At 37.2% G+C, this 26,647-nt stretch overlaps 1 protein-coding gene across 2 annotated transcripts in view; it reads right to left on the bottom strand.

Annotated features, from left to right (window-relative positions):
- Positions 1-2,830: 2,830 nt before the first annotated feature.
- DCLK1 (doublecortin like kinase 1) overlaps positions 2,831-26,647 on the bottom strand; it is a 226,161-nt gene continuing 202,344 nt past the window's right edge. Inside the window, exons 13-18 of one of the 2 annotated variants that reach the window (XM_041487253.1) lie at positions 25,905-25,982; positions 25,177-25,273; positions 23,297-23,377; positions 16,730-16,843; positions 11,070-11,143; positions 2,853-2,995 (exon numbers count right to left, since the gene is read on the bottom strand). In XM_041487253.1, the coding sequence (XP_041343187.1) occupies positions 2,938-2,995; positions 11,070-11,143; positions 16,730-16,843; positions 23,297-23,377; positions 25,177-25,273; positions 25,905-25,982 (502 nt within the window). In that variant the 3' untranslated portion in view covers positions 2,853-2,937. Of the gene's footprint in view, positions 2,996-11,069; positions 11,144-16,729; positions 16,844-23,296; positions 23,378-25,176; positions 25,274-25,904; positions 25,983-26,647 lie in introns of both variants that reach the window. The other variant, XM_041487252.1, reaches the window with a different exon arrangement.

Genomic DNA, 26,647 nt, shown 5'->3' with positions numbered 1-26,647 from the left:
TCCAAAGCAAAGAAAATGTGAATGGAAAATCCCAGATGGGTTTTTGAATAATATTTCCCATGCATAAGGTGAAACATTTTTTTTTTCTTCTGACTTCCCTCTCTAATTAAGAAAAATGAACATTGGCGTTTGGTTTAAGACTGCCAAATTTTCACAATAGTCAAGGAGCATGTGGTATTAATGGACATTTTTTTATTACCACATGTATGTCTTACATTTACATGGCTGAGCTGTATCTCCTCTAAAGGGAAGGCTATGATAAAATGTGGGAAGGTCAGTACTGGTCAAACTTGCGCCAGATTCTGACCTACTGTAAATTAGGATAGGTAAGTGGCAAGGAAGGCTTTATTGTGACTGAGGTTTTGATCCTATGGAAAAAAAAATCCTTGTCCCATCCAAAAGTTATGAATGTACAACCATTAAGATGACAGTGGTTGCTCCCTATCTACTGAGCATCTTCTCTCCACAACGAGTTGAGGGTTGGATGGTTATAGTGAAGGATCTGACACACAGATAAACCCTTTTCCAAAACCTAAAATCTGAGAATTTTTTTATGGTAGTTCCTTTGTGCCTTCATCTCCTGCCCCAATGAAGTTCTCTTCTTTGCTTCACTTGCTCTAAAATGTTGTTACTCAGGTTCTAGACAGAGTAACTGAGGCCTTACACAGGCCATGTGCCCACGGACATGCATTTTCAGATCAGTCTCCTGATGGCTTAGATGACTTTCTAGTAAACTCATAATCTGAAGTTGGTGTCTGATGTAAGCTTCTACCAGCACTTTCTTCTACAGTCAATGGAATGAGACCAATAGGTTAATCAAAACATGAGTCCTGCCTAAAATGTGTGCCCATGTCAGGTGAGATGAATCAAACCTGCAATGCTCATCTCTCTCTATTACCCAGGAAGTCTGGAGAATTAGTTTCTACTAAATATCTCACTTCTAGATCATCAATATCAGGTGGATTAAAAAAATAAATAAATGGAATACCTATACCACTTGTGTAAAAATCCACAATATTAAATTCCTGTGTTTAAAGTCTTCAGAGCTTTCAATATATAAATTTTCACGTCTGAGGCAATGAAAGATGCACTCCATAGCATGGAGAAACAGAATTCCAATGTTTCTTGAACTACAGTTCAACTGATACTTCCACCCAGAAGTGCAAAGAGCTTTACACTAGCCCCCACCAGCTGCAGGTATACATTGGCTGCCACAACTGCTCATACGGACAGTTCTGTGAACAAACACCACTCAGAATGGGAACGATACTGTGGGCAACTTGCCCTGTTCCTGAAAAATTTATTTATACTTCCCAGAAAGCTGAGAATATCTGCATGTCATTTTGGGTAGTATATTGATACTTCTGGCTGCATAATAGGAAAGAAAAAGGAAGGAAGAAAGAATAAAGGCAAGATAAAGGGCAAGGTTGGGAGAGAGAGACAAAGAGTGAGAGAAAGAGAGAGAGAGAGACGAAACCACATATGACTTTTAAAAAACACTGTGAGAAAACTTTAACTTTAGAGGAGAAAACTGGAGAAAACTTCCGTTTTATATGAGCAATAAGAGAAACTATAAATTTCACAATGTTTTTTTATTTTAGAACATGATTTTGAAAGTTGTTTCTTTCATTCAAGTGAAATTCTGAGCCATTTTTTTTTCAAATTATCACATCTGAAGCAAAAGTCTACACACTGTAATATTTCTGTGGAAGCCAACTTTATGATAATGGTCAAATAAAATCTATAATGTTGTTTTGAGGTTTTAACAAACCAGCAATATATATATATATACTCTGTGTAAATGCCCATTTTATTAAATATTACAAATAAAACTGGTGAATAATTTTTAGTTTCTCCATTCTAAAGACAAAACTTCTCTAATTCTGTTTAGACTTTATATATATATTAAATGACTTGTATTTTCCTCGATTTAGAAGTACTTTAGCTATTTAAAGGGTAATGCTCATCAGTGTTAATCTTTTTCAATGGCTCTGCCAGAATAACCAGGTCATGCTGAGAGGATGCCTGTGCATTCCTGAATGTGATGCAAAGGAACCAGGAACTTCTCAACTAGATCATTACATACTATTACATGGCAGAACGTGTCCTCAAGCAATTTCTCAAAACTCGACATTATCATTAGCAGTAAACTATATGGAAACAATCTTCTGTGGCCATCATCATGTCATCTTCTGTAAACCATGACAATGACCTAAACTGAATTTCCCATTTAGCCCTGCATCATATCCTCCAATAACAGTCACTCCGTGTGGAAATACAATGCAGGTTTGGAATGAGCTGCTGCAGAAGATACCATTAGTTTAATTTTATTTTAATTTTTAAGCCTATATTTATAATTCCTAAGCAATAGTACATTTGATATATTTTTGGCCAGAAACAGGCAAGGAACTTCAGGATACTATAAAAGATATGTGCGTATAAAAGCAAAAAAGCCAGAATAAAACCCTAATATGGGTTGTCAGGATTTAAGGTGATCATTTACTCAGAGGGTTAACATGTGCTAAAATTACATACTGCAGTTCCTAGCTCCACTGATGAAAACATTCACTGCTTCTATCTTCAAATAAAAAAGCAAAATAGCCTTAACCCTTTGAGGATCTTATTAGCAGCAAGTTGCAATCTAAACAGAGAACAAGTATTTCAATCAATTAGGAAATTATTCTTACGAAGATTCTGTGAGCACCCTTTTGTGTTTCACCATCCCAGCTTTTATTGCTGGATAGATCAGCTGTATTCACTCCACACAGGCCTGAAGTAGTTTCAGGGTCTCAAAGGGTTAAAGCCAAGGCTTTTGAGAAAAAGTGTTTTATTAAAAGGGTGAGTTAGGTGAGCGAACAGTCTCGGAGGAACTTGGTGAATAGTCTTCCGATTCGGAGTTGAGTTCGGGTGGAGCTTGCTGAGCCTTATAACGTCCCCTCACATCCTGGTTGCGTCTTCGTCGGAAAACCTGCCTCTCCTTATCAAGAGCGGTGGTCTGGCAGGGGCATAAAATAAGAATAAATGAAATTAGGCTGTGTGTGAAACGCAAAGATAATGAAAACCATGAGGTTTTACGTGGCCTGCAAATACCAGGGATAATAAATGTTCAGACCAAATTAAGCCTGCTCTGTCTCAGTCAGGTCTGAAAGGTTGAGCCCACAACATAGCTAAACACTTTAAAAAGTGCATTTCCCAAACCTTAAGAGGTAGCGTGACATCATCAAGCAGATACAGTGCCATATATATGGATGCCATATGTTCTACTTCTGGATGTTATTAATTTCATCCTTTAACAGGATCAAATTTCAAGCCAAATACCAAGTGACCTTCCCCCCATCCTTCTCAAAGTATAAATCTGTTTCTACAGGCAAGGCAGAGATGTACACTTGTCTTTGATTTGACCTAATGAAGGCTGATACACACTCACCCGTGTTCAAGTCAGTGCAATCAGCTAACAAAGATGGATTGTGATGAAGTTGTCAGACAAGAGAGAAAAACAAACACCGAAGGGAGCTAGCCCAGCTCCTTGACACATCATGCTGCTCAATGGATGTTCTTAGGGAGAACGCTGAAGAGCTCTGACGGAAAGACCTGTTTAGCCTGACCACATTGTCTCTCCCTGTTAACCAAGGTCTACTGAATTCAATACTCTGCTAATTTTATCCATGTCTAACTAAGGTATCCAGGAATGGGAAAGAGCAATATTTACTTGATGGGCATTAATTTTTGATCATTCTGCCATTATTGAGAACGCAATTCTTAATAAGATGGCTGTAACTTCTAGCCACATTCTTTCTTTGCTTTTCTGGCACATTTACAAGGTGAAACTTCAACCCAAGTAAGGACAGCCCTAGTGTGACTATCAGTTTCAAGCACAGGACTGGGTTTTGCTGTCTTTTTGATTATGAGATCTTAAGACTGCAGTCCCTGAAATCACTGTAAAATTATAAATTCAACAGGATGGCCTTGATTCAGTGAGAGCACTTTGACACATGGTTAGCTGCTTCTGAAGCAGTGCTGCCCCCTTAAATCCCAACCCATTTCTGTTTTGGAAAAAGCAAAATGGGAAAAGGCAGGTGACCAGTAAGATGACATACAAAATGCAACCAAGTATCTGATCATGGCACTGGAAAAAGATGACTTTGAGAACTAAATAGGTTTCACTGATAAGGCTTGTAAAATTTGTCCCTATAATGAAAAGGTTTATTTAAAGGAATGCAGCCAAAAGGTTATTCTGCTTCAAAGGATTTATTGTGTTCTCTTAAAATATGCATGACTGATTTCTCTAGAAAATTTACCAGTTACAGAGTGAGCCTCACAGGAGAGCAGAGATGTATTTATAGCCAACATATTTTTGAGACTAAAATGAAAACTAAATCCATCATACTGGTGCAGAATAGCATTATAGCAATCCATTCTTTCAAATAATGCAACCAGCATTCAATAATGATGTAACAGAGACAGAAAGATGGACAGGAGTATAGAAATACTATAGCAAATGGATTTAGTTAGGCTATATTGCTGAACGATTATTTTTGTGTCTAGAAACCATATAGCACTACTTTAAAAGGGTAAAGTGATCCATTTTGATAAGTTCATCCCTCTATTCTAAATAATAATTGCTACAAAATCCAACACTTTGCATCTGCCAGATTTTTGTTGTTGTTGTTGTTTATCGCTATCTTTTGGTTAAGAGCTCTAATTAGTATTTTCAATGCCTTCTATGTTTCTTAGCCTTGAACCAATTCAGTTTTTGATTATTTTTAATGTGAAACAGAAGAATACCTAGATCTTTTACACACAGTGAATATACTGCTTACGGTATGTAATTCTGTGTGAAAATTGAAAGGAATGGCATATATTACTGCTCTATAAAATACAGATTTCCATTTAAAGGATATTTTTTATGCTTACAGGAAATAAGCATTTATTTAAAGTTTAAACCACATCACATCATCCTGTGGTAATAGATACTCTCCCCTGAGAAATTTAAACATTTCTTGTTGAATACATAAAAATACTTGTATTAAATTGAGAATTTATTTTTAAAACCTACTATATGGGAATGGTAAATGTATATGCAAAATCTGAAGGCATTTAAATTTAGATAACTGACACATAAGGGAATGCATAAGAAAATTGGGGTTTTAGGATATTGCTTTTTATAAAGAACAAAGATAAGTAGGTACCAGAACATCTTTTCAAAGATGCCTGTAAAAATAAACCCCATGATATTATATTACTATGATTGTTGGAAAAGCTTTAGAGACTCTTCTTTAAATCCATTTGTTTAAATATACATAAAAGCACTCCCTCAAAAATAAAAGACATTAAGAAAAACCCCATGACGGTCTCACCTAAACTAGCACCTTATGCTGCTGTAGTTTGTAGGGCCAAATATTTCTGGCTTCCTAACCCTTCAGAAACTTCCTGAGCTATTTTGTTACTTTCTTTACATTTTTGTCCAGTGTTTGTCCTGGATTGGATCTAATCAGTCTTTTAAAGACATATTTCTAGAGTCCAGGGCATTATTGTGGTTACTCTCCTGGGCCGAGAGACATCCAGAGCCTTTCTCAGCCAAAGAGCTTATTGAATAAAAAGTTATGAAGGGGTCAGTATTTATCTACTGAGAGCAAAACAACACAGGTCATCCTCTAATGTTTCTGTTTACCCTGTCAAGACTATGAAATGTGACATTTCTGGCCACAGAGTGCTCAGGCCCTATAGAACATTCATGAAAAGGCTCATTTTGCCAATGTTCCAGTGACATTTGACACTTCCAGTGCGCCATACACTGCTGATGGTATTGTGGCTCTGCATTCTGCAAAAATGCTATTTTTCATTTAAAGATGTCGTGGTTACTTTTCACCTTGAGAGAATTTCAAAATATGATAGACCCATCTTGTAGAATGCAGAGAAGATGGTAAGATAGATACATGTGAGTATTGACTGCATTTTCTAAGTCTGATTTTCACTTACTGTACTTTCTTGTGCACATGGACGTACTCCAAAAATCAGCTTTTTCATTATTATTGATGCTTTTGTAACAAAGGCCTCTTATACTCATTGCCTTAGTTTAACAGATGTGTTCTTTCACCTGCTGTTCATCTGGGTGGTTCACCAGTGCATGAACCAGTCCATTATGGATTTCCAGGGTATTTCTACTTCAAGCTACTCTTTCAATAAATAATAGGAGGACCTGAAGTGCACTTATGTTTCACAGGGCTGCAAATCCCAGATTTTCATTATCACATTTTGACATTTTATTTTTCCCAGCTCTAGGTTAGAGACTGAGAACTTTGAGCACTATATGAGAGTAATGGCAACAAAAATGTAAAGACAGCATTCTTATTTAAGATATGCAGCTGTCTTCCTGCAATCCATATAAGAAAATGTAGAGCTTATTATCCAGCAGTAGATAAGTGGATTGCCTCTAATAATTTGGCGGTGATGGGTCTGAAGTACTTAATTAAGAACTACTGTATTTTGCATCAACATTTAGTAATCCTGACATCCAGTACCAAATGGCTACCAAGCCATTCTTGGAAATGCATTTAATTTGTAGTAACAGAACATTATTTTAAAATCATTGTTTCCGTCATTGACATATTAAGGTGCACTTAGCATTTTTCCAGGATTTTTCCTTAAAGTGTGTTTTCATCCTGATTTCTACCACTTGAAGTTACAGGACTCATGAGCCATGCAAATCTATTTTTTATAATATTTATTTTATGAACAGATTCTCAAGAACTACAACTGCTTTGATATACATGGTGGATTTGCAATGGGAAGAACCTTATTTTAGCTGTGGGCTGTCAGGTCAGTAATTACTGGATTAAAGTAACTGAATTTTAGGAAAGTGAGCAGTGACTGTTATTGTTTTCACTTGTCTTAATTTACTGCTGGCCACCAAATACAGATATATATTAGTTTCATTAATAAAAGAACATTAATGTGCATTTTGCCTCTTAGTCCATACATTATTCATAGCAGCCAGGAGACTAAACTGGGGATGCAGCTGTTCACGCATTAATCTAAGAAACCCTTCCCTTTGCTCGCTTTTATTCTGCAGGAGCATAGTTGCAATTTGTTAGCAATTTTCATGAAGCTTGGTTTAGTGTGTGGAATTAGATAAATCTATGTATTGAAACACTGGTATTTTTTTTCTTCCAGTACTTTCTTTTATATCCACAGTTTTACACACACATTTAAATGCTCACACCTAGATAAGTTTATCTTATTTCCTTTAACTTCTGGCTAGTGACTTTTATACATTGACCGGTTTCCTTGCTGTAAAAATGACCATTAAACATTGCTTGTGGCACAAGTCAGGCAGCCCTTCAGTCTCATCTTTTTTTAAATTTCTTTTCCATGGGTTTCTCAGGTTATATATATATATTATATATACATTATATATATTTATATATATATATATATTTTTTTTTTTAAGTGTGATTGATTCATGAATCAAGACACTTTTTTGAGAGTACTTCAAACTTAGCAATGCACTTTAGTCCAGGAGCAAGACACTCATGGTATTTTTAGTCCCTCAGGCACAAGGTATAACTAAGTCAAGTTACATGGTGATTTGGAGACATGCAAATGACCACATCGAGGGGACAAATTAATCGAGTGGATTTGAAGCCAGACCTCCAAATACAAAAGCCTGATGCTTTAGCACACCATGTAACTTCTGGCATGAAATTTAGCTAAAATGAAACTAAAAAAGAAAGAAAACCAAATCAATTTGATATATGCTTTGTACTGTGTTAGTGAGTGAACACAAAGACAAGTATTCTATATACGTAACTGTTGAATTCATATTGCTGTGTTTAAGTTTGTGTTTACTCTTTGACATCCCCCTTTTTAGAGACACGATTCCTCAGCTGGTTTCAATTACATGTGGAAGAGAGCTAGTGCCAAGTTGTTTGCATGATTGCATTTTATTTATACTTTGTAAATCAGTTGTGGGTTTTTTACTCAAAGATCAGGAGAAGAGATTTTAAACTATTTTAGGTATCTGCCTGTATTTACCAATATTCAGTTTACAGAAGGTTTTATGTTATTAAAAATGGCACTTTACAGATAGCAAACCTGATTCCCAGCTTCTTTGTCCCATCACCAAGATGTCTGGCTGCAACTTTTGACTTAAAAGTGTGTTGTATGCACTTGGGACAGGTGTACGCAACTCGACAGATGCAAAGTAATGTGAATTAGGAACCAAACATAGAGGATGGAATTATGGGTTTTCAAATGAGCTGTTTAGATATATTTTTAACTGTGACAGTGAGAACTGTACTTTAAAAATTTAGTATTTATGAATTTAATATTGACTAGATTGATAATTCTGTTAAGCATCCAATGTAACTCATCTCCTTTCTATTGTCATTATTTTGCTAGTTCATTAATGACTTTTCCATACACCCCCTGGATTTTATTTTGCCCATTTTGCTTTTCTTGAGTGTCTTGGATATATAGAAAATAACACACCCTAATATTCTATACTACTAATATATGTACTACTACACGTACTGAAATAGTGCAATTTTGAAATTATTTTAGAAGACTTCTAGAAAATACAGATAAAAACGAAAAGAGGAGTGCAGAAGAAACAAGTAGTTTAACACTAACAAAGGGAGCATTACGTTTTCCTTGAGACACTCTTTCATTTTTCACTGTACTTGTGAATTCTGATTAATTTTCATGTGCCTGTGATAAATTGTTTGTTTTATAGACATGAATTGATAACCTTTTCATATGCTTTGCATCTGCGCTACTAAAAACTAAACACTTGCTACATCAAAATGGTTTTATTTAGACGAAAATGTTGGTCATGACAACAGCTGCATGTTTCTGGGAGATGAGAGAGGCCCAAACACACGGCAGTGCTTGGTCCGCTGTACCCCCTCGCAGAGGATTTCCTAATTAAGCTCCCACGCCTAGGAGCCCAGATCTCCCAATTTGCCTTTCCACACTAGGTGCACAGTTTAGAAAACCCTAATTATAAACATTGTTGTTACCGCCCCCAGCTGGAAAACAGAGCAGTTTATGTATGAATAAGAGAGATTATCGCCCATCTGCTCCAGCCCATTATTCAGGGATGTGTTATTTTGTATGCTGATGGCAGCCATTACTAGTGCTTTAGTCAAATGACCTTTTTTTTTAATAGCTTTATTTATTTACCAAGTTGCAGACATAGAACCTTCCCCCCTACCTCTCCAAATATGGTTTGTTTCAAAACCTGGGCTATGCAGTTAAACTGAGTCAAGGCCAATCTGAGATGTTCTCTTTTCTCACAGGCTCCTGTTTCTGGTGATCTGCTCCCCCTGAAGCAGAGGTTTTAAAAGATCCAAATATTGTGTATAGCAAATGGAAAGACTTTCATTGCTTGTTTTTTTGTTTTTTTTTTATGTAAAATAAAAAATGTAAATCAGAGAGTGTAAACTGACCATAGATAGCAATTAACCTCCAGGAAGACAAATAAAGCTCATGTGATCTTCCCCACCATTTTACAGACCAGGCATTAAATTTGCAACTCTTTGTCAAAGTTCTGCTAGGCAGAAAATTCCTCTAATACTATCAAACCCACAGTCATCTAAAGCTGGGCACTCAGGTCCCATTCCCCCTTCTCTGAAACCAAGGAGCACAAAGAAGGAGGCCAAGTGACAAGACAGATCAGCAGGTTCTGCTCTGCCCTTGCAGGTCACAGTGGATTTGTAGCCACCACTACAAGAGCGTGAAATTAGATGAATTACAGGTACTGCTGCACTCCAGCACTCGGAATGAGAGTCTTTCTCAATTTTTGCTAGCCAGCGTTCAACTCATGAATAGGATTGACTTTTCTACTTTTTGCCTGAAAAACAGGCTTATTTTTGGGTTTGGGTTTGTTTTGTTTTTCTTTCCCCAGAACATCCATATCAGAAACTACTTAGCCCTCAGTGTGCGCTCAGGGAACCGTTAGGTTTTATGGAAAGCGTGCCGCAGCCCGATCCATGCACTTGGTGAAATGATCCAGGGTGGGAGTTTTACTTTACTGGAAACACTCACAGTGACCATCTCTGCTGTTTTGCTAAGGCGGTTACTTTGCTGAGATTTTACAAACCCCTCACAGACAAGTTCTTAAACACAGTGCTAGAAACCACAGGCCTCACAGTAAACTTATAAAAATTTCTCCAGGCGTCAAAATGTAGGTCTTGTGAGTAATAAGGAAAAAGACAGCAAGTAACCACTTGATGGAAATTCCAGCACTCTGGATTAACTGAGGAGGTGTGTGGGCCTCTTGTGGGCTATCAGACCTGGAACCCTCCTTGCTCCCGCTCCAGAAGAAGCCCCTCCCACCCAGAGCCCCATTTTATCATACAGGTTAAGCCGGCTAACGACAACCCTGGCACAGTTACACAATGAAGAAAAATAGATTCAAGAGACTCATGCAATATTTAAAAAAAAAAATCAAACCAAAATAAATAGGTATCAGAAGGGTTTTAAAAAGAAAAGAGAAGGAATGCATTGTTAGAAACACAAGCTTACCAGCACATACAATGCATTGTATTTCAGTGAACTTGGGAGAGTTTCTATGCCCGCGTTATGCAAATGCATTGTTCAATCTAAGGTAAGGATTGTGTTTAGTGGGTTTAAAATGACAGTATATAGCTCCACATCTTGCATGGAAAAAGAGGAAAATATATGCTGAGAGCCTGTTGCTGCTCCGTGTGTTTTGAAACAGGAGCACAGGGGAAGCAGATGCCTTAACAAGCAGAAGGGAGGGGGAGGGTGCGTACTTCAGCATATCTGTAGATTTTCTATATACACTGTCCTTTTAACTATAGGGGAGATTGATACTGAGCATGTGCGATGAAGAGAAAGCTGGCAATGTGGGTGTGAGGGATGGGTGAAGAAAGGGAATGAGGGGGTGTGGCATCTCAATCAAGATTAAAACGAAACTGATAAAGCAGCATATGGACCGGATAACAAATCAAAAAGCATGTTTATCCACTGAGGGAACTGGTTAATGGAGACTGCCAGCACGTTGCCATGGAAACACTGACTGTTGGCGCTGCACCATCTCATACCTTATCCAATACATTCCTGGTTGTTGGTAGTAGTCCAAAGACCCTGATCTCTTGATGGTAAACCCGTGGTCCAGCTGAGCAGAGAGAAATGGGGCAACTCAGTGGATCGACATTAGGCTAGAGAATTCAGACTCCAGAGCAAGCTGTTCCTTATTTAGTGCATATTTACTGTTTTCACTTTCACTCTTATCTAACATCCTAAAGCTATGTACCGCAGAGGAAAAAGGAAAAAAAAAAGTAAAGAAATGAAAGAAAAAGATACTAATTCTAGATTTGGTCTTGCCAAATTAGAAGCCAATTTATTCAAACTAAAACGGAGTTTGCAAATCCGTTAGTTAATGCATAATGCATTCATTTAAAAGTCTGAAATATCTCGTTACCTCCAAAGACAGTAGTGCCCTTTTAAGTTGCACATACCAGTAATAGAATATTATCTTTTGCAATTAAACTGAGAAGTTAAAAAATAATAATTTTAAAAAAATTAAATGTAGTGCAACCATCACAAGGAGCAGGCTAGACAGACTACACAAGGCTTAAATTAGACTGCTTCATAATCATGGAATGTGTAAAGATGAAAAGAACCAGGTTTTGATACCCCATCAATCATGGTAATTCATTTCTAAAAATGCGTTAACCTTAGAGAGTAGGACTACTCAGAGCCATGAATAACATTGTTTATCATTTCAGCTTACACCTCATGCTCAAAAAGATAACAGTACAAAACTATTTGGTTTAAAATTGCACCAATTAAAGTCAAAATGGAAATGAACTTAACATTGTGTCCAGGAAATTGTGCTGGTGATATTACTTAAGGACTACAGATCTTTCAAGTTTAGTTTATCATCAGCAAAATCATGTGCATAGGAACAAAGAAAATGTGTTCTTTTCCCTAACCCTTCTGTGCTGCACTAACAGACGGTAGAAACATAATTTAGCTGAATTACAAAAAATTTTGGGGGAAAATTTTTGACAGAGACACTCTTAACTGCTCTAAAACTGTTGCATTGATTTCCAAATTTTTGCTCTATGAAGGGAAAAGGCCATTTTGGGCTTCCAAAAGAGTGTTGCAATACTGATGACAGTTTCTAATTCTAAATTCAGAATAGCAGTTCACCACATTTCCAGGTATCAACGACTTAAAGGGGAGTTAGGAACTAACTGCAAATTTAACTTTTTCTTGATGACTCCCCAGCAGGTGTAGAATTTAATAATTTATTCTTTTTTGTTAAAACAATGCCTCTTTCATCTTATTTAGAATTATTTAAATCATGTTTCCTGTTTAAAACCATGGGAACCTTGTACCTAGAGCTAAATTTGTGTTGGTTTAACTACATTGGTCTGCTATTGCCATCTACTGGCTTCCTTGTATGCTGCACATAAAACACACAAAAGGGACGTTTTCCTAAAAAGCAGATCAAAAATATTCCCCTAAAATTGAATAGCCAAAAATCTATTCAGAGAAAACGGGGAAAGTCACTCCCTAACAAGAGCTGAAACAATTCTGGTGGTGTGGAAATCCTGCCATGAGAAACCCAACTGTGGAAAATGACCCCAGGACAACACAGACAATAGATGAGAAAGAATAGCTGAGACACAGGTTCAGCTTTAAGACTTTAAGCAAAACTTACAGGCTAGGCTTGGCTTCTCCTCCACACCACCCAAGAAATCCCATGGCTAAAAATTCCACTTGGCATGGGTAATTTTTATTTTAAAATCGGCAGAATGCAGGGCAATGACCCACATGCTGCCTGCCCATTGCCAGGGTCCCCAACCCAGGACCCTGTAAGCAGAAGGGAGCTGCACCAACTTTCTAAGCAGCTTTTCTCCTTTTCTGTTCTACTTATTTACTCTGCATCTCCAGCTGGGGTTTACTCCAGTTGCCAAGAGAGGGACCTCATACAACCTTAACAGCAGATTAGCATTAGTCTTCTTCCCTGTCCTAACAATGGCAAAAGTACAAGCACCAAAGTGATGACATACAGGCTAAGATTTAACACTTCAGACAAGGACATGTATTAAACGATGCTCGGTTCATACAAGGAATTACAGCACACCTTTGGACTGCAGAAACATTCTTAAAATGTGATTTGCGCTCTTAGTTGCTCTAGCCACTGTCACTGAAGCCTAAAGGGTACAGCCACAAGGGTACTGTTTTGTGGCCAAACCAAAATAAATGGAATTGACACCCCTGAAGGACTGAAGAATAAAATCTACCCCAAAATTTTTAAAAGGCTATTTAATGTAAGCCTGCTTTTATGTTTTTACTGCAGTGCCTTTTATAAACACCATCACAGAACTAAAAAATACTGCTCCTATTGAAAAGCTGTATGAGAAACATGATCCTGCAAATATTTTGGCCCATGCTTAACAGTAATGTGGCCATTCTGACACAGACTGAAGGGCACTAGCCCAAACGGCCTCCCACAGAGACCGGTAGTCAATGCCTGTGACAAGAGTTTAAGAACAGGGCAAGTAAAGTGATATTTCTCCTACGTAGTCTCTCATCAGCAAGCAGTGTTTTTTAGGGACTTGCTAATTCTCTTGCTGTTTTAAAAGCTAGCTCTCCAATTAAAATTTTGCTGGCAAAGCTATGTTGGTTCGGGGGAATTTTTTCCCAACTGACATAGTTACTCTGGCAGAACTTTTAATGATGTATTATTGCATCAACAGAAAAGTCTCTTCGCTTGTATAGTTAATTTTGTTTGAGAAATCGTTCTACTACATCAGCAAAGGAACTGCTTTGCTAGGCATGCACATGTTCGTTAGGGTAGTTTGTCCAAACTGATGAATCCTTTCAAATGTGGACAAACTTGAAGTCTGGACACATGCACGAGAAGCAGGATGTCTCTGCCTTGCATAGACAGAGACAACTTTTACTGAGATTACCACATCAATGAAGCAGACATAAGTCTGAACCAAAGGAATCAATGCAATTTGGACATTGCTAAAGGAAGCAGTAGCCACAGAAGTTGTGTGCAAAACACATGTAGCTTCAAACTTCCTTTCAGTCAAGCTGACCAGAGACACATCTTTAGGAACTTAATTTTCATATTATAGTTTTAATTGGTGCATATGGTAAATACTCCTTGAGATCTTTGAGGTGTGTTACTTTTTACCACCGGAGAAAACAGGCATATAATATGACATCATACCAATGTGAGGACAAACTAAGAACTAAATACCACATATTAGCAAGCTCTGTACATAAAACAGGGTTATAATACTCAAAATAATGATAATATTTTTTCTTTCATACTATTAAGCTATATAAATATAAGCACATATTAACACATTTTCACAAACACAGACACATATGTGTTATATAATATACAGATGGCAATTCTATATATTATATACACAAGCACTCTCTCTAAAAAGTATGCAAACATACAGGCAGGCACAAACCCCCAGTATTTTTATAGCAAATATAGTTAGTGCATGTCTTTAGTGCCAAACAACAGCTGTTACAGCATCTATACATGCTTTGAAAGTTCTAAGTCTAGAGCAGCCTTTGTTAATAGGATTTAACTTTAGCTTGAGATTTCACAGTTAAAGGGAGATTCCCAAACATAAAACCCTGGTGACATGCATGTCAAATGTATATTAAATAGACTACTAAATGCAGAAACAACATTTAAAGACATTGTTTTTCTACTTTTGGCTTTCTTTTACATATTAATTTTTTTTTTTTGTAGAAAACAAAAGTAATTTATTCATAAAATTAAAATTATCTAGCATTCTGAAACATTACCAAAGCACTAAAGAGGTCTACATTTCCCCATCTCTTCTAAGTATTCTAAACATTTCTACTTTATAGTTGCAGGATCAATCGTGTCAGAATATGAAGTTTGCCCACAGAGATGATCACTAAAAACAATCTGTTAAATTTCAAAACACTAAAAGATAAATAAAAGTCATTAAGAATATAATTAATCATACACATTTTTTTCTGATGTTTTGCAGTGGACAGATTCACTACAGAGCCTTTTTCATTACTTGGGTGTTAAACTGCTGCAAACAATTTCTTGGCAAAGCAACTGGGGCAAATAAAAAAAAAGAGGAGGGCAGGGAAATTAAAAACATAAAGGAGGCAAGGGATGGATGAGGACAGAGGCATCATTTCTTGCTTTTAAGCTTTGAAGTCATTAGCATGGAGGATCTGAGCAGTAATTCTCATGGACAAGCGTGCTGGCAGTCCATTCAATAGGAACACAGTTTCAGCTAGTCTATAAAGAACATACCTGCAGTTCAGATGAGCAATGGGTATGTGATGTTTTAGTTGTGGGAGAGTTGCTGCAGTATTATTGCTTAAAAATGAAAATAAATAAATGCTGACTATGTTAGCTGATGACTGAAAAAATCTAGGAAAAGCATGAGGAACAACTTGCTTCCATGTAGAGGACATTCAGGGTAGGAAAGAGTAAAGAAAAAACATGAGAGAGGCACAGTTTGAAATTTTAAGTACTTATACCAAGTAACTTTGAGAGAGTATCCCTTTTGCTGCACAAGCACTTCACACCTGTGAGCCAGATTGCATGTGCTGAGCTGAATTTATTTCATGCTGATTTAACTCAACACTGGAGGGGCTGAGCTGAGAAACATGAAAGTGGAAACAGTACAAGAAAGTGTACATGTGCAGTCACACCACCTGCAATTTATGGAAGCTGGGAATGAACACTGAGTAATCTGATATGGGAATGGTTACGTTTAACATGTCACAATTTTAGTGACTCTTTGGAGTGTTCACATTACTATGAGTAATAAAGGAAAGCTTACAAACACAAGCAGATGTATCAAAAATGTGAAGGATGTGCATGTTACCGTTCAATGGCATTACTATGAATAATCTCTTCATATGCTGAATATATCCTATGTCCATGTATATATAATACACATGTTCATCTGTGAGGAAAAAATACAATTGTATGTGATGTATGCTCCACTGAGGATGCCATTGAAATCTCAGTAAAGCTTGGTCAAAATTTTGGCCAAGCTTTGTTTCAGACACTCTGACATGTCCAAACCTAGAATGGCTCCACTGGAATTGCAATGTGACAGAAGGCAGCAAGAAGTTCCATTAAGTCTTTACCCCATTAAAAACTTCTGCTGACAGGGAAGCACATCGTGTGTGGCACTACAATAAAATGCTGCTGCCTAGCTAAATCTGAAGTGGCTAGATTCATGTTAACCATGAAGGCAGCAGTGAGGCATCACAGCTCTCTTTCATGTCTTCAGAGAGGAGAGGCTTAGGCTGCCATACTGATTTTCAGTTAAATTCTGAAGAAATTTCCATTTTAAAGTGGTTCAGTCCTGCTACAGTCTCTGTGTGGCCTAAATCCATATGAGTCTGCTGCCAAGTAAAATGTCATGATCCCACAGCTCAAATTGTTGCATTTACGTTGGAGTTAGGTCCACTGATCTTCTGGTAAAATATGGAACTGTGTGTACAGTTATATCTCCTAGGGCAGTTAAATAACAATGTGACTCACAAGGAGAATCAAAGGAGAAGTTGTGCAGGATACCAGTCTTACTATGCTGATATTAATTAAATGCTACATTTATCTAAATATTAACCCTCTCTGGTTTCTTTTGGTGTCATAAACACAAAACTGTCTGGTGGGCACAAAAATCTGTTTCATCTGTGTATTTCAGATGCTTACTGCTATGACAGAAACTCCAGCTGCTGTGCTGTTCGGCTTAGGGCCTGTGTTGAAATGCTTCTTTATCTTCCCAGCTACTGAGAGCTGATGTTCATTCTCTGGAAGGCCATCATCCTGCAGATAAATGAGGCAAAATAAAATTTCAGAGAGAGACAAAAAAAAGAAGGAACTGTGAGGTGATTCTGATAGGTCCCATCAATACAGAAAAGTTTACAAACTGTTTGTGTTAAAATATGGGTCAATCATTGTCTCCATCAATACATTTAAGGTACTTACAAGATGAACATACTATGGAACCAAGCAGTCTCTCTCTTCTTCTTTACTCAATATTTTCTTCTCAAACTTTAGGAAATGTTCATTAATAATAATTGTTAAACATTTCATTTTTCTTACCATTTCTTACCATTTTCTTTATTAATTACCACTACCCAGTTATTTTTATGCCCATTCATATTTCAAAACCTGAGCAATTCAGATGTGTTTAAGATTCTGTTTACTCATCACATAAATTTAATCATAATGACCTCAAAAGTAAAAAGTATTCAAGATATTACAAAAACAAGAGGCGGGGCTGGGACATTCCTCCTTCCAGCTGAGACTTCCCACTTTGCAAAGCAAACCTGGGTACCTGCACCTAGGGACACTGGCATCCTCCATGCTGAGCAGAAACCCTGACAGAAATAACGGAGTTTGTGGTTTTGCACAAGTCTGCAGACGGAATTCAAGCCCAGGAAAAGAGAAGGTTTTTTAAGAGGTTGTAGAGAAGCTCCTTATGCCTGAAAAATGTGCAAAAAGCCACTGCTCAGTGAGACTTCCCCACTAGCAGCATATGCAGGACTTCAGGCAACAAATACACAGAATATGTGGAATAGGAAACAAAATGTAGAATAGGCAAAATATACAGGGCCACATGCCTTAGTCATCCCTAACTGGTGCTGCATGATGTGTATAGGAATAAACAGCTGAAATAATTCTTAAACTCCACTTTGGCAAAATCCTAGCAGAATAAACACAAACAAGAAAATATTAGAACAGTGAGAGATGACAGACACTTTTCTCTTTTATTTTTCAGTCATTATGAGTGCCCTTAAAGAGTTACAGAGCTGCTGCAGTAAATCATGAGTTCAGTAAGCACATGGGAATTTTAGGGAGGTTGGTAGGGTTTGTTATTTATTTAGCTTGGGGAGTTTGTGTTTAGAGATCCCTTACTCACCCCTTAACAAAATGTCTCAGCTGGCAAAATATGGTCAAGTGCACACAGCTGCAAAACACAAAACAAAAAAATACAACCCAGTAGCTGATTATTGTCTATCACTGGGGAGTCCTGGCTCGGTGGTATATGACCCCTAAAATAACCTGGTTCCTGTTGACCTTGCCTTTCCCAGAAGAAAGCTAGTCTGTAAAGGAACTCCTCTTCATGAGAGCAGGGAAGAAAAATAAAATAATTCTCTTGGCTTTCTTGACATGAAAGTCTGCCAAGAGTTCATGTCATCTTGTCAAAGACTAAATTACAGACAAGACAATAGTTACCAAGACTGTGGTCATATTTTATTGGTGAAGCACCACACCCACAGTTCTTGTGGCAACATGCCACAGACACATAGTTTGGGTTCCAGCTTTTAGATGAAATACCTTCCAGCCCAATTTAAGATGCAGCATAGGGATATATCAGAATTCCTCTATTATTAATAAGTTTTTATTATTACTGCTGGTGCCACCTGATGTTTAGTAGTTCTCTTTTATTCAAACATGCTTTATAAACAAATCAATATATATTAAACTGGCTCCTAGAATTATATCAGTCAACAATAAGATAGCTATTGAGGGTAAGAGATGACAGCTGTTTAACTAAATACAAAACAAGTTGCTCTGCAGTTTTAAAAGGCAAGAAGTGAAAAAACCACCACATCAAATATCAAATTGATCAGAATCACCAGGTTAAGTTGTAGAATTGGAGAACAGTGTAAACACTGCTGACAAGAATTTCATTGGGTTGCTGAAATGGGAGGGATGTCAAACCCTGAAGAGGTTAACTGTTCCTTTCCCCTGTTCTAAGTCTTTGCTTTTGGCAGTGGGTTAGGATCGCAGAATTTCATCTCAGCTTTAGCATCAATCACAAGATTTTTTTTAAAGGTGACCAGTGATTTTTGCTGCTGCATCTGGAAACTTTAAAGAGTCATGAGCTTCAGAAAATGTTGACTGCTAATAGCCTGAAAGAAGAGCTCTCCTGTGCATACTTCAGGAGCTGAGCAGTCAAAAGAGTTTGAAAATTCTGGCTCAGAATTTGAGTTTTCACATGGACAATATAAACTGCTTGGAATATTAATACATTTTTGGTTTTTTGCTTTGTTTTTTTTTTTTTTTTTTTTTTTGTTTTTTTTTTTTTTGGGTTTTTTTTGTTTGTTTGTTTGTTTGATTTCTTTAATCAGCCTCTACAAAATACCTTTCATGGTCTATTTACAAGAATTCAAAAAAAAAAAAAACAATAAAAAAGAGGCACAAGGTCTTGGAGAAATTCCAGTAATTGATAAAAACTGATTTCATATTTGCATTGTTCTCTGTGTCAGGAAACATTGCCACTCAAATGAAGCTCAGGATTCCCAGACTCTTACTGCCCTGGAGCACTTAGATCCATTTCACAAGATGGTCACAAGAGCTTTACTTTCCAGGTCTAAAAGCGTCACATGAATAGATCATTATACAAGTAACAGCAGGAAATTAGAGTAAATAGAAGTGCTGGAAAAGCTTTTGGACACTGTTTCCTTTAGGGATTCTAAGGAATTTTTTTTTTTTGTGCAGTGTCTTAGGGTGTAACCAAAAGTAATGCAGCTGCAAAACAAGGAATGTCTTTTAAAATTAATTTTCTTACAAACGTTTAGGTAACTTATCACTTGGTTATTAATTTCTTTTGCACACAAATTTCCAAGGCAGACATAGTGAGGGAAAAATATTAAAGCTCCAGGTTCTCTAATTCTTTTTAGGCTGATGTGTGCCATCTTCCTCTTCCAGCAACAACACACATTTTACATTGATTATTTTAACAGAGAAGGATTTACAGAATGCAAGCCATCCCTTTCAGCATTCACTGCTCAGTGATGTATTAGGAAACATTTACTGCTTATACAAAGAAGAATGAGTTTGTCCTGTAGCTTGTTTCAGGTTATCAATAACATCAAAGTTTAAAATGCCAGACCTCAAGCTTCCTACCTCTTTTATAATTCTTTAGCTTTGCAAAAAAAAAAAAAAAAAAAAAAAAAATTGAGCAGGTAAAGTACAGATTTTGGATCCCTGTAGGGGAAGTATACACTAATGGATTTGTTTCCAGGTCTAAGTGTACTGCATAGGAGAGATGACTCCAAACAAACGAAATGGAGGGGGCAAAGAACTGCTGCTGAATTGCATTTCGAAATCAAGATCTCCATCTGTGGCAGTGGCATGTAGCCAACATCTTTTCAGGTTTTGTTTTTTTTGAATTGAAAACAGCTGGGATATTATTCACATCGAAACTGCTTTACTGGTCTGACCATAACAAGCTTTGCAGTTTCCAAGAGGAATCCAGATATTTTTATAGCAAAAACTTAAACTGAAACGAGGGTTTGCTCCTACTGAAACTGTCAAAGCACATTCCAGGAATCTCAGCAATTTACCAAGTAATCACATAATAACCAGCTATAAAGTAGAATGGTTATTTACAATCTACAAAGTGGTTTTATACAGTGTAAGCAGTTACAACACTTCTATCAAAGGTTTGATCAAAGAGAGAAAATGTTTCTTAAAATTGTCAAAGAAAACACATGCCTGCTTTTCAAGCCAGCTGTTCTATCTAGCATTTTAGCTGCATCTTTAACACTCTGAATAGGTTCAAAACTGAAATAAGGGAAGTGTTGTAGTGAGCTCTATCCCAGGTGAAACTAACAGAGAAAGTAAACTCCAGCATTTGACACCATGGAAAAATATCTAAGCAGGTTATCTGTGAGAATGGAGTGTAGGTGAAAATTCCATGTGCCATTTCTTCTCAGAAAGACAGTATACACAAAATTGCTCAGGTAATTACGACACATAGATTGCAGAGCCTTTTGTAAACAGGGATAAGTGCATTAATTCTCTGTCCTGAAGCTGGGAAAATGAGGTCCAGGGAGGCTGTGTGACAGACTTGCAGCTGATCCAGCCAGTGATGGCAGAGGCATGTGTAGTTTGATCTGACTGTACATTCTGCTTCTGTGCATCAACAGGCTGCTCCTGCTAGCTTATCTACTGATACTGCCCAGACACACTTCAGGGAAGTGCCCTTTCTCATGGAACCATTTAAGCACCTGTTTCAACTCAGCCATGTTCTTATTTCTTCTGATGTGAACTAGGATTGTAGTGCCATCTAGTTAATTTGATGCCCAGTCTTAAGTGCTTCCATGTGTGATGCCTTGAAATGGGAGCAATGTTTGGAATGTGTTAAAGCACTTTTCTGAACTGGTCCCAGTGTTAGAGTTTTTCCTCCCAGAAAAAATATATGGAGGACATAAGAAAATTCAAAAGCAGTTTTTATCTGCATTATGAACTATCTCTAGTGTAATGATGCAGACAAAATACTGATTTTTTTTTTCAGTTGTTAAAAGCAGCAGAAAAAAGGAATTACAGAATTGTCATGGAATATTTGTTTCACTTACTTACAGACAGAACTGCTAGAGGTTTTGATTGCAGAGAATTATTACCAGCATAAAACTACAAGTGCAACAGAGCTTGACCAGAGATGAATTCATCACCGCATGTTGTTTCTAACAGTGCCACTCTCTAAGAAGCAGTATATTTAATAGAAGCAAGTAGATCTTGAACTTTCCCTGGTACATCATCTAGTTCATGCCAACCAAGTACTTAAGAACTTTGTGAGCCAAGAGCTCTATCCAGACCACTATATTTAATAAGCACCAATGGAATCATCCTCCAAAAATGTATTAAATTCTCTTTTGAGTCCATTTATACCAGTTTTCTACACCACCTTCTGGCAAAGGTTTCTGCATGTTAACTTATTGCACAGAAATTTGGGAATCTGCCAAGGTGCTTCAGTAACCAGAGCTCAGGTTTTCCTAGCAGAGCTCTGGAGTGTTTAAAGTCTTTAGTCCCTAGCTCCTCTCCCCTGCTATCCTCACCAGCAGGTGCTATCAAGGGCAGGGAAGCAGATCCTCATGTCACTTGCACACCCGCACTATCGGGTTACTGCCAAAGAGCTGCACCTCTTCTTTTTTATACGTCACACTAAAATGGCTTTCTAAAACATATAATGGAGTAACAATTAAAAAAAAAAAGTATCTGGGGGTAGTGTTAACATTTCAAATATATTTTTCAGAAAAAATGGAAGATTAGTGACCACTTCCTTAAGTGGTGTAAGCAAGTGACATTTCAGTATTCTCACAGCAGTGTGCAGGCTGACACTGCAGGTGACTTGGCCTCTCTGTGGCTTCTGACCAGTCACTTCGATCTCTTCCTCTTCAGCACTCCAGAATTCTCCACACGTCCTCCTCCCATGGAGACAGAGAGACCCCTCAATCACCATAAGGTATTATAAACTGTGACAGAACACTGTGTCCAAGGATAGCCCCTGGCACCAAGGAAAATAAATATTTTAGCTGCTTGAATGTCATCTTCGAAATGAAAATATTTTCATCAGACATTGTCCTGGATCCTTGCACTCTTCATACACCACAGAAGGGCTCTGCATGTTAATAGAATTTATAATTTAAAAAGTAGTTTGGGTAATAAGGGAGCCCTCCAATTTTAAAGCATGCACTTGGAAAATACTTAAGTGATCACTAGTACTCTATATGGAGGACACTTTCATTAAAAAAAAATATCTGAGGTGACTGCATATTTGAATTTTTAGAATAGATTTTAGTGAGAAAGGGATTTTGGACACAGCAGCTCAGGGACAGAAGAGTATTCCAGGGAGGACTGCACACTCAAACTTGCAACAAACAAAATGAAGCATTATTTCCTCTTCCTGTATTTTTTTTCACTGTTCATCCCAATTGTATTTCTTTTCTAAGCTGTCCCTTCTGAATTGGAGTACAGATTATCCCAATTTTTTATTTTTGTCATCCCAATATTTTACAACATGTTAAATAGTCTGGAATAATTAACAAATCTTAAATACTGTCAGAAGCTAAATATGATTGTAAATGTTTCCCTGTTCCATTCTGGATCAAGAAGGCTTAACAGTATGGACTATATTTCAGTTACTCCTAATCATGACTGTAAGATTTTTGAGTGCACCTCATCTCAGGAGAATAAAATGTGTCACTGAACTGCAAGCTGAGAGTTAGAGATACACATTTATCAAATTGGATTGAGATTTGTTGAAAGTCCATTTCAGAGAAAATGTAGCTGAGCACACACAAAATAGTGACAACTCCAAGGTATACAATACATTAAATCAGGCTGTAAGTCAACTTATTTTCAGTTAAATCTGTAGCTTCTTTAGAATGTGCTGGCTTTCAAAAGGGCATAGCAAGGGCTTGACAGAAAAGACCTCAAAGGTGCCAAATTGAAAGAAGCATCTGCAAGTCTGAAAATACTTACATTAACCCATGGATGCTCAAGAACTTGCAAGGCTGAGAATCGCAGATCTACATCTACTTGAAGCATCATTGTGATAAGTTCCTGAGAAATTGAATACAGGGTTGAATTTAAAGAACACCTTCAAAGAACAAATCAATATTTCATACACTTAAGAACTCTTTAACTGATTTTGTAAGAGTTCTCAAGGGGAGAGGGAACTACTGACTGCAGAAATACACTAAGATTATTCAAAAAATATAAAAACTATGAACTGATGAACTCTCAGCTGAACTTGTAAATCAATATCTGACAGTATCTTGAAAAGCTAGAAGACAGTTCTGAGTTACAATTCTGAAACCACTGTTTAAGAGAAAAGCACTTAATATGTAATGTGCAAAACAGATGGGCCCATTAAATTAGGCTAGCTTTCCATTAAGAAAAAGCCAATTCCTCTGTAGGAAAAAAAAAGCCAGCAAGTACAGTTTTACTTTAAACTCTTGTTTAAATAACATAGAAGATATTAAAAAAAAACCCTGACACTTAAAATCATTATTTTTCATCCTCTGATTTTCTCTGCAATTACCTAGATTATTTTGATCACAGAGTGGAGTGCATGAACAGTATGGCAACATGACAGCAAATAAAGGTCCATCACCAAAGACCAAAGCTAGTCATTCTTAATTACACAAATAACTCAAATGGATGGGCTAAGGCTTCAAACCAGAATTTTTAGACAGAACTATTTGGCAGAAGGAGTTTCACAGGAAAACCCACTGACAAAGGATTTGCAGGGCTCCCATTAATGATGCTATGAAATAATGCCCGCTACAACACAATGATTTGGTTTAGAGGACTTCCAACTCTATGACTGTATCTCATTCTTTCACCTCATTAGTTAGAAGGCAAAAATGCTAGTCCTCATTATGCTCCACATATCTATAAAAGCAGGATGTAACTCTCCAAAGAATGGAGATTCAGAGCTACTCTTATTACCTGCACCCACCTCCAAATTTAACTTTTTTTTCCTCGTAATTAATCAAACCCTGTCACAATGAAGGAAACAGGAAGACAGTTCTTCATAGATTGTCTTACAGACCAGAGAAGTAAACTGGCTGAAAGTAAGCACTTATCTATCTACAGAATGACCATGTGATTTTTTTTTTTTTACATTCACATATGTATTATGTCTCTGTCCACATATATTTATACATACGACTACAGTGCATGCCAGATCCCTAGAAAATCTTTGAGTTAAACTGTTGCTCTAGCGAATTGGTGAGAGTTAAAAAACCTGATCTGCTCTGCAAGTATAATGAACTCTGTCAAGGTCTGTATCTGTAAATAATTATATCTGCCTTAGCACGCCAAAGACTGCAGGTCAAGAGCTGTGACCAGAACAAGTCTGTATTTCATACCACTCTGTAACAATAAGGCAATGGGAGGCCTGGTTCTTTGACAGGAAGAAACAACAGACATAACATCTAATGGGGTCAATAAGGGAAATCAGCCTCTCCATAATATTATTAGGTAATGTTCAAAGGCTCCAGATTGGTACCTGGTGTCCCTCATAAGTACATATAAAGCACAGTTCCAAGGGAACTTTCGAGCTAGGAAGTGAATTACTTTAATTTTTTCTTAATAAGGGCTGTTGGTGTCTCTGTTGTGTGAGAAATCATATAGAGATATGATGTTCATTTCAGAATGGGGTCCATTTCAAAACCACCTGGAGTCTAAGAGACAGTAACCAACTGAAACATAATTGGAGACCCAGAGGAATTTATAGGGGTAGCAGGAGATGTATGAGACATGTCAAATACAACACTGTGAAAGGACAACATGCACTATGCACTCCCACTAGAAATAATACTGTAGAAGAAAATAGCATCAACTATAAAACTCACCTTTGCAGAGTCAGAAACATTGTCCCAATATGGAGATGGAAAATCCATCTGTCCCATCAAAATCTGATCAAAAAGCACTTCTTGGTCATCTCCACTTCTGTAAAGTAAAACCAAAGAAAACCAACAACAAAACCCAAAGAGAAATTATTTTCAGATGTGTTTTCAATCGACTTCTTAATATTGCTTTCAATTGCTCATGCCTTAGTATGCTTTTGCAAGATGTTGATTGTCCCAAACATGCAGCCACAGGTGTTAATAGTGAGATCATAAAACACAGTGCATTTGGTATGCTCTTTCTGCTTGTCTTTTGTCCACAACTTTGCAGTTGCTTTGAGGGGATAAAATATCTGACGTCCTTATTAACTGGCTTACATTTTAATTATCTTTTACCAACCACAAAATATGTTGCATTTTGTCCATGAAAGAAGATGGTTATTTCACAGTGTATTTAAAACTTCAGGCAAAGCCATGCAGAACCTGTAATGAAGACTCTTGTTTTGCAATGCAATGAAGTTTAAACTACAATAAACAAACACGAGACAGAGAGATTTTACCATAAAATCACAGACATTTATGGGGCTTGTGTAGAACACTATGCAGAGCACAGAAAAAAAACATCAAACCCTATGAGCAGAGAACTTCTACCAGTGGGAATCTCTCTGCTTAATGTGAAAGGAGCACAGGGACCAATTCACATAATAAGGATAGTTGAATAGGTCAGTCCATACCCACGGAATGGAGGAAAACCACAGAGCAGGATGTAAGTAATCACACCCGCTGCCCAGATGTCCACCTTCAAGCCATATCTAGAAGTGTGAGAGACATGGTTAGAGACATCAGATTCTTACGGACTACAGTGCAAGAACAAAGGAAATATGTTCATAATCATGAATAATTTCTTATAAATTCTGATTTGAACTTTGTCTACCTACCAATCCTCATTCTGCTAACAAAATGTTTTACATTTACATCTTAAAATTAAAATTACATTAGATCAGAATGTGTGGGTACACAGAAGACATTGGGCTATATTTTTCAGTTAGTTAACTAAGTCGAGTTTACTTGAGTTAGTGATGCCTGTCAACATGAAGTCTGCAAAGGTGACACAGGCTGTTCAAGCCAGCAGGCATTTACTCTGTGGAACAAATCAGAAGAGGACAGTGTGTAATAATGAAATACAATTAAGTAAATGGCAGTTAGCAGTCTCTAGAGAATAGAATTACTTCCACTGTATCTGCAAATGGCTAGTTAGTAACTCAGCGTTAAGCTGCAAAGTTTGACGCTAACAACTGGCAGAGGCTGACCAATATAACTCCAATGCCAACCTGCTCTGAACTGGTTTGGGTAAGATAGCCTCCAGAGGTCCCTTCCAAGTGAATTGTTCTAGGAGCCATGATTCTACATCATAGCCAACCAAAGGCAGAATAAAAGTCTTAATTGCAAGAACTCCAGTCTGGCACAATGGCAAGAA

This window comes from Pyrgilauda ruficollis, unplaced genomic scaffold, assembly GCF_017590135.1.
Source record: "Pyrgilauda ruficollis isolate IOZ18807 unplaced genomic scaffold, ASM1759013v1 scaffold8, whole genome shotgun sequence".
Lineage (NCBI taxonomy): Eukaryota > Metazoa > Chordata > Aves > Passeriformes > Passeridae > Pyrgilauda > Pyrgilauda ruficollis.
The sequence above is the reverse complement of the archived record's forward strand: the minus strand, read 5'-3'. Positions and strand labels throughout refer to the sequence as shown.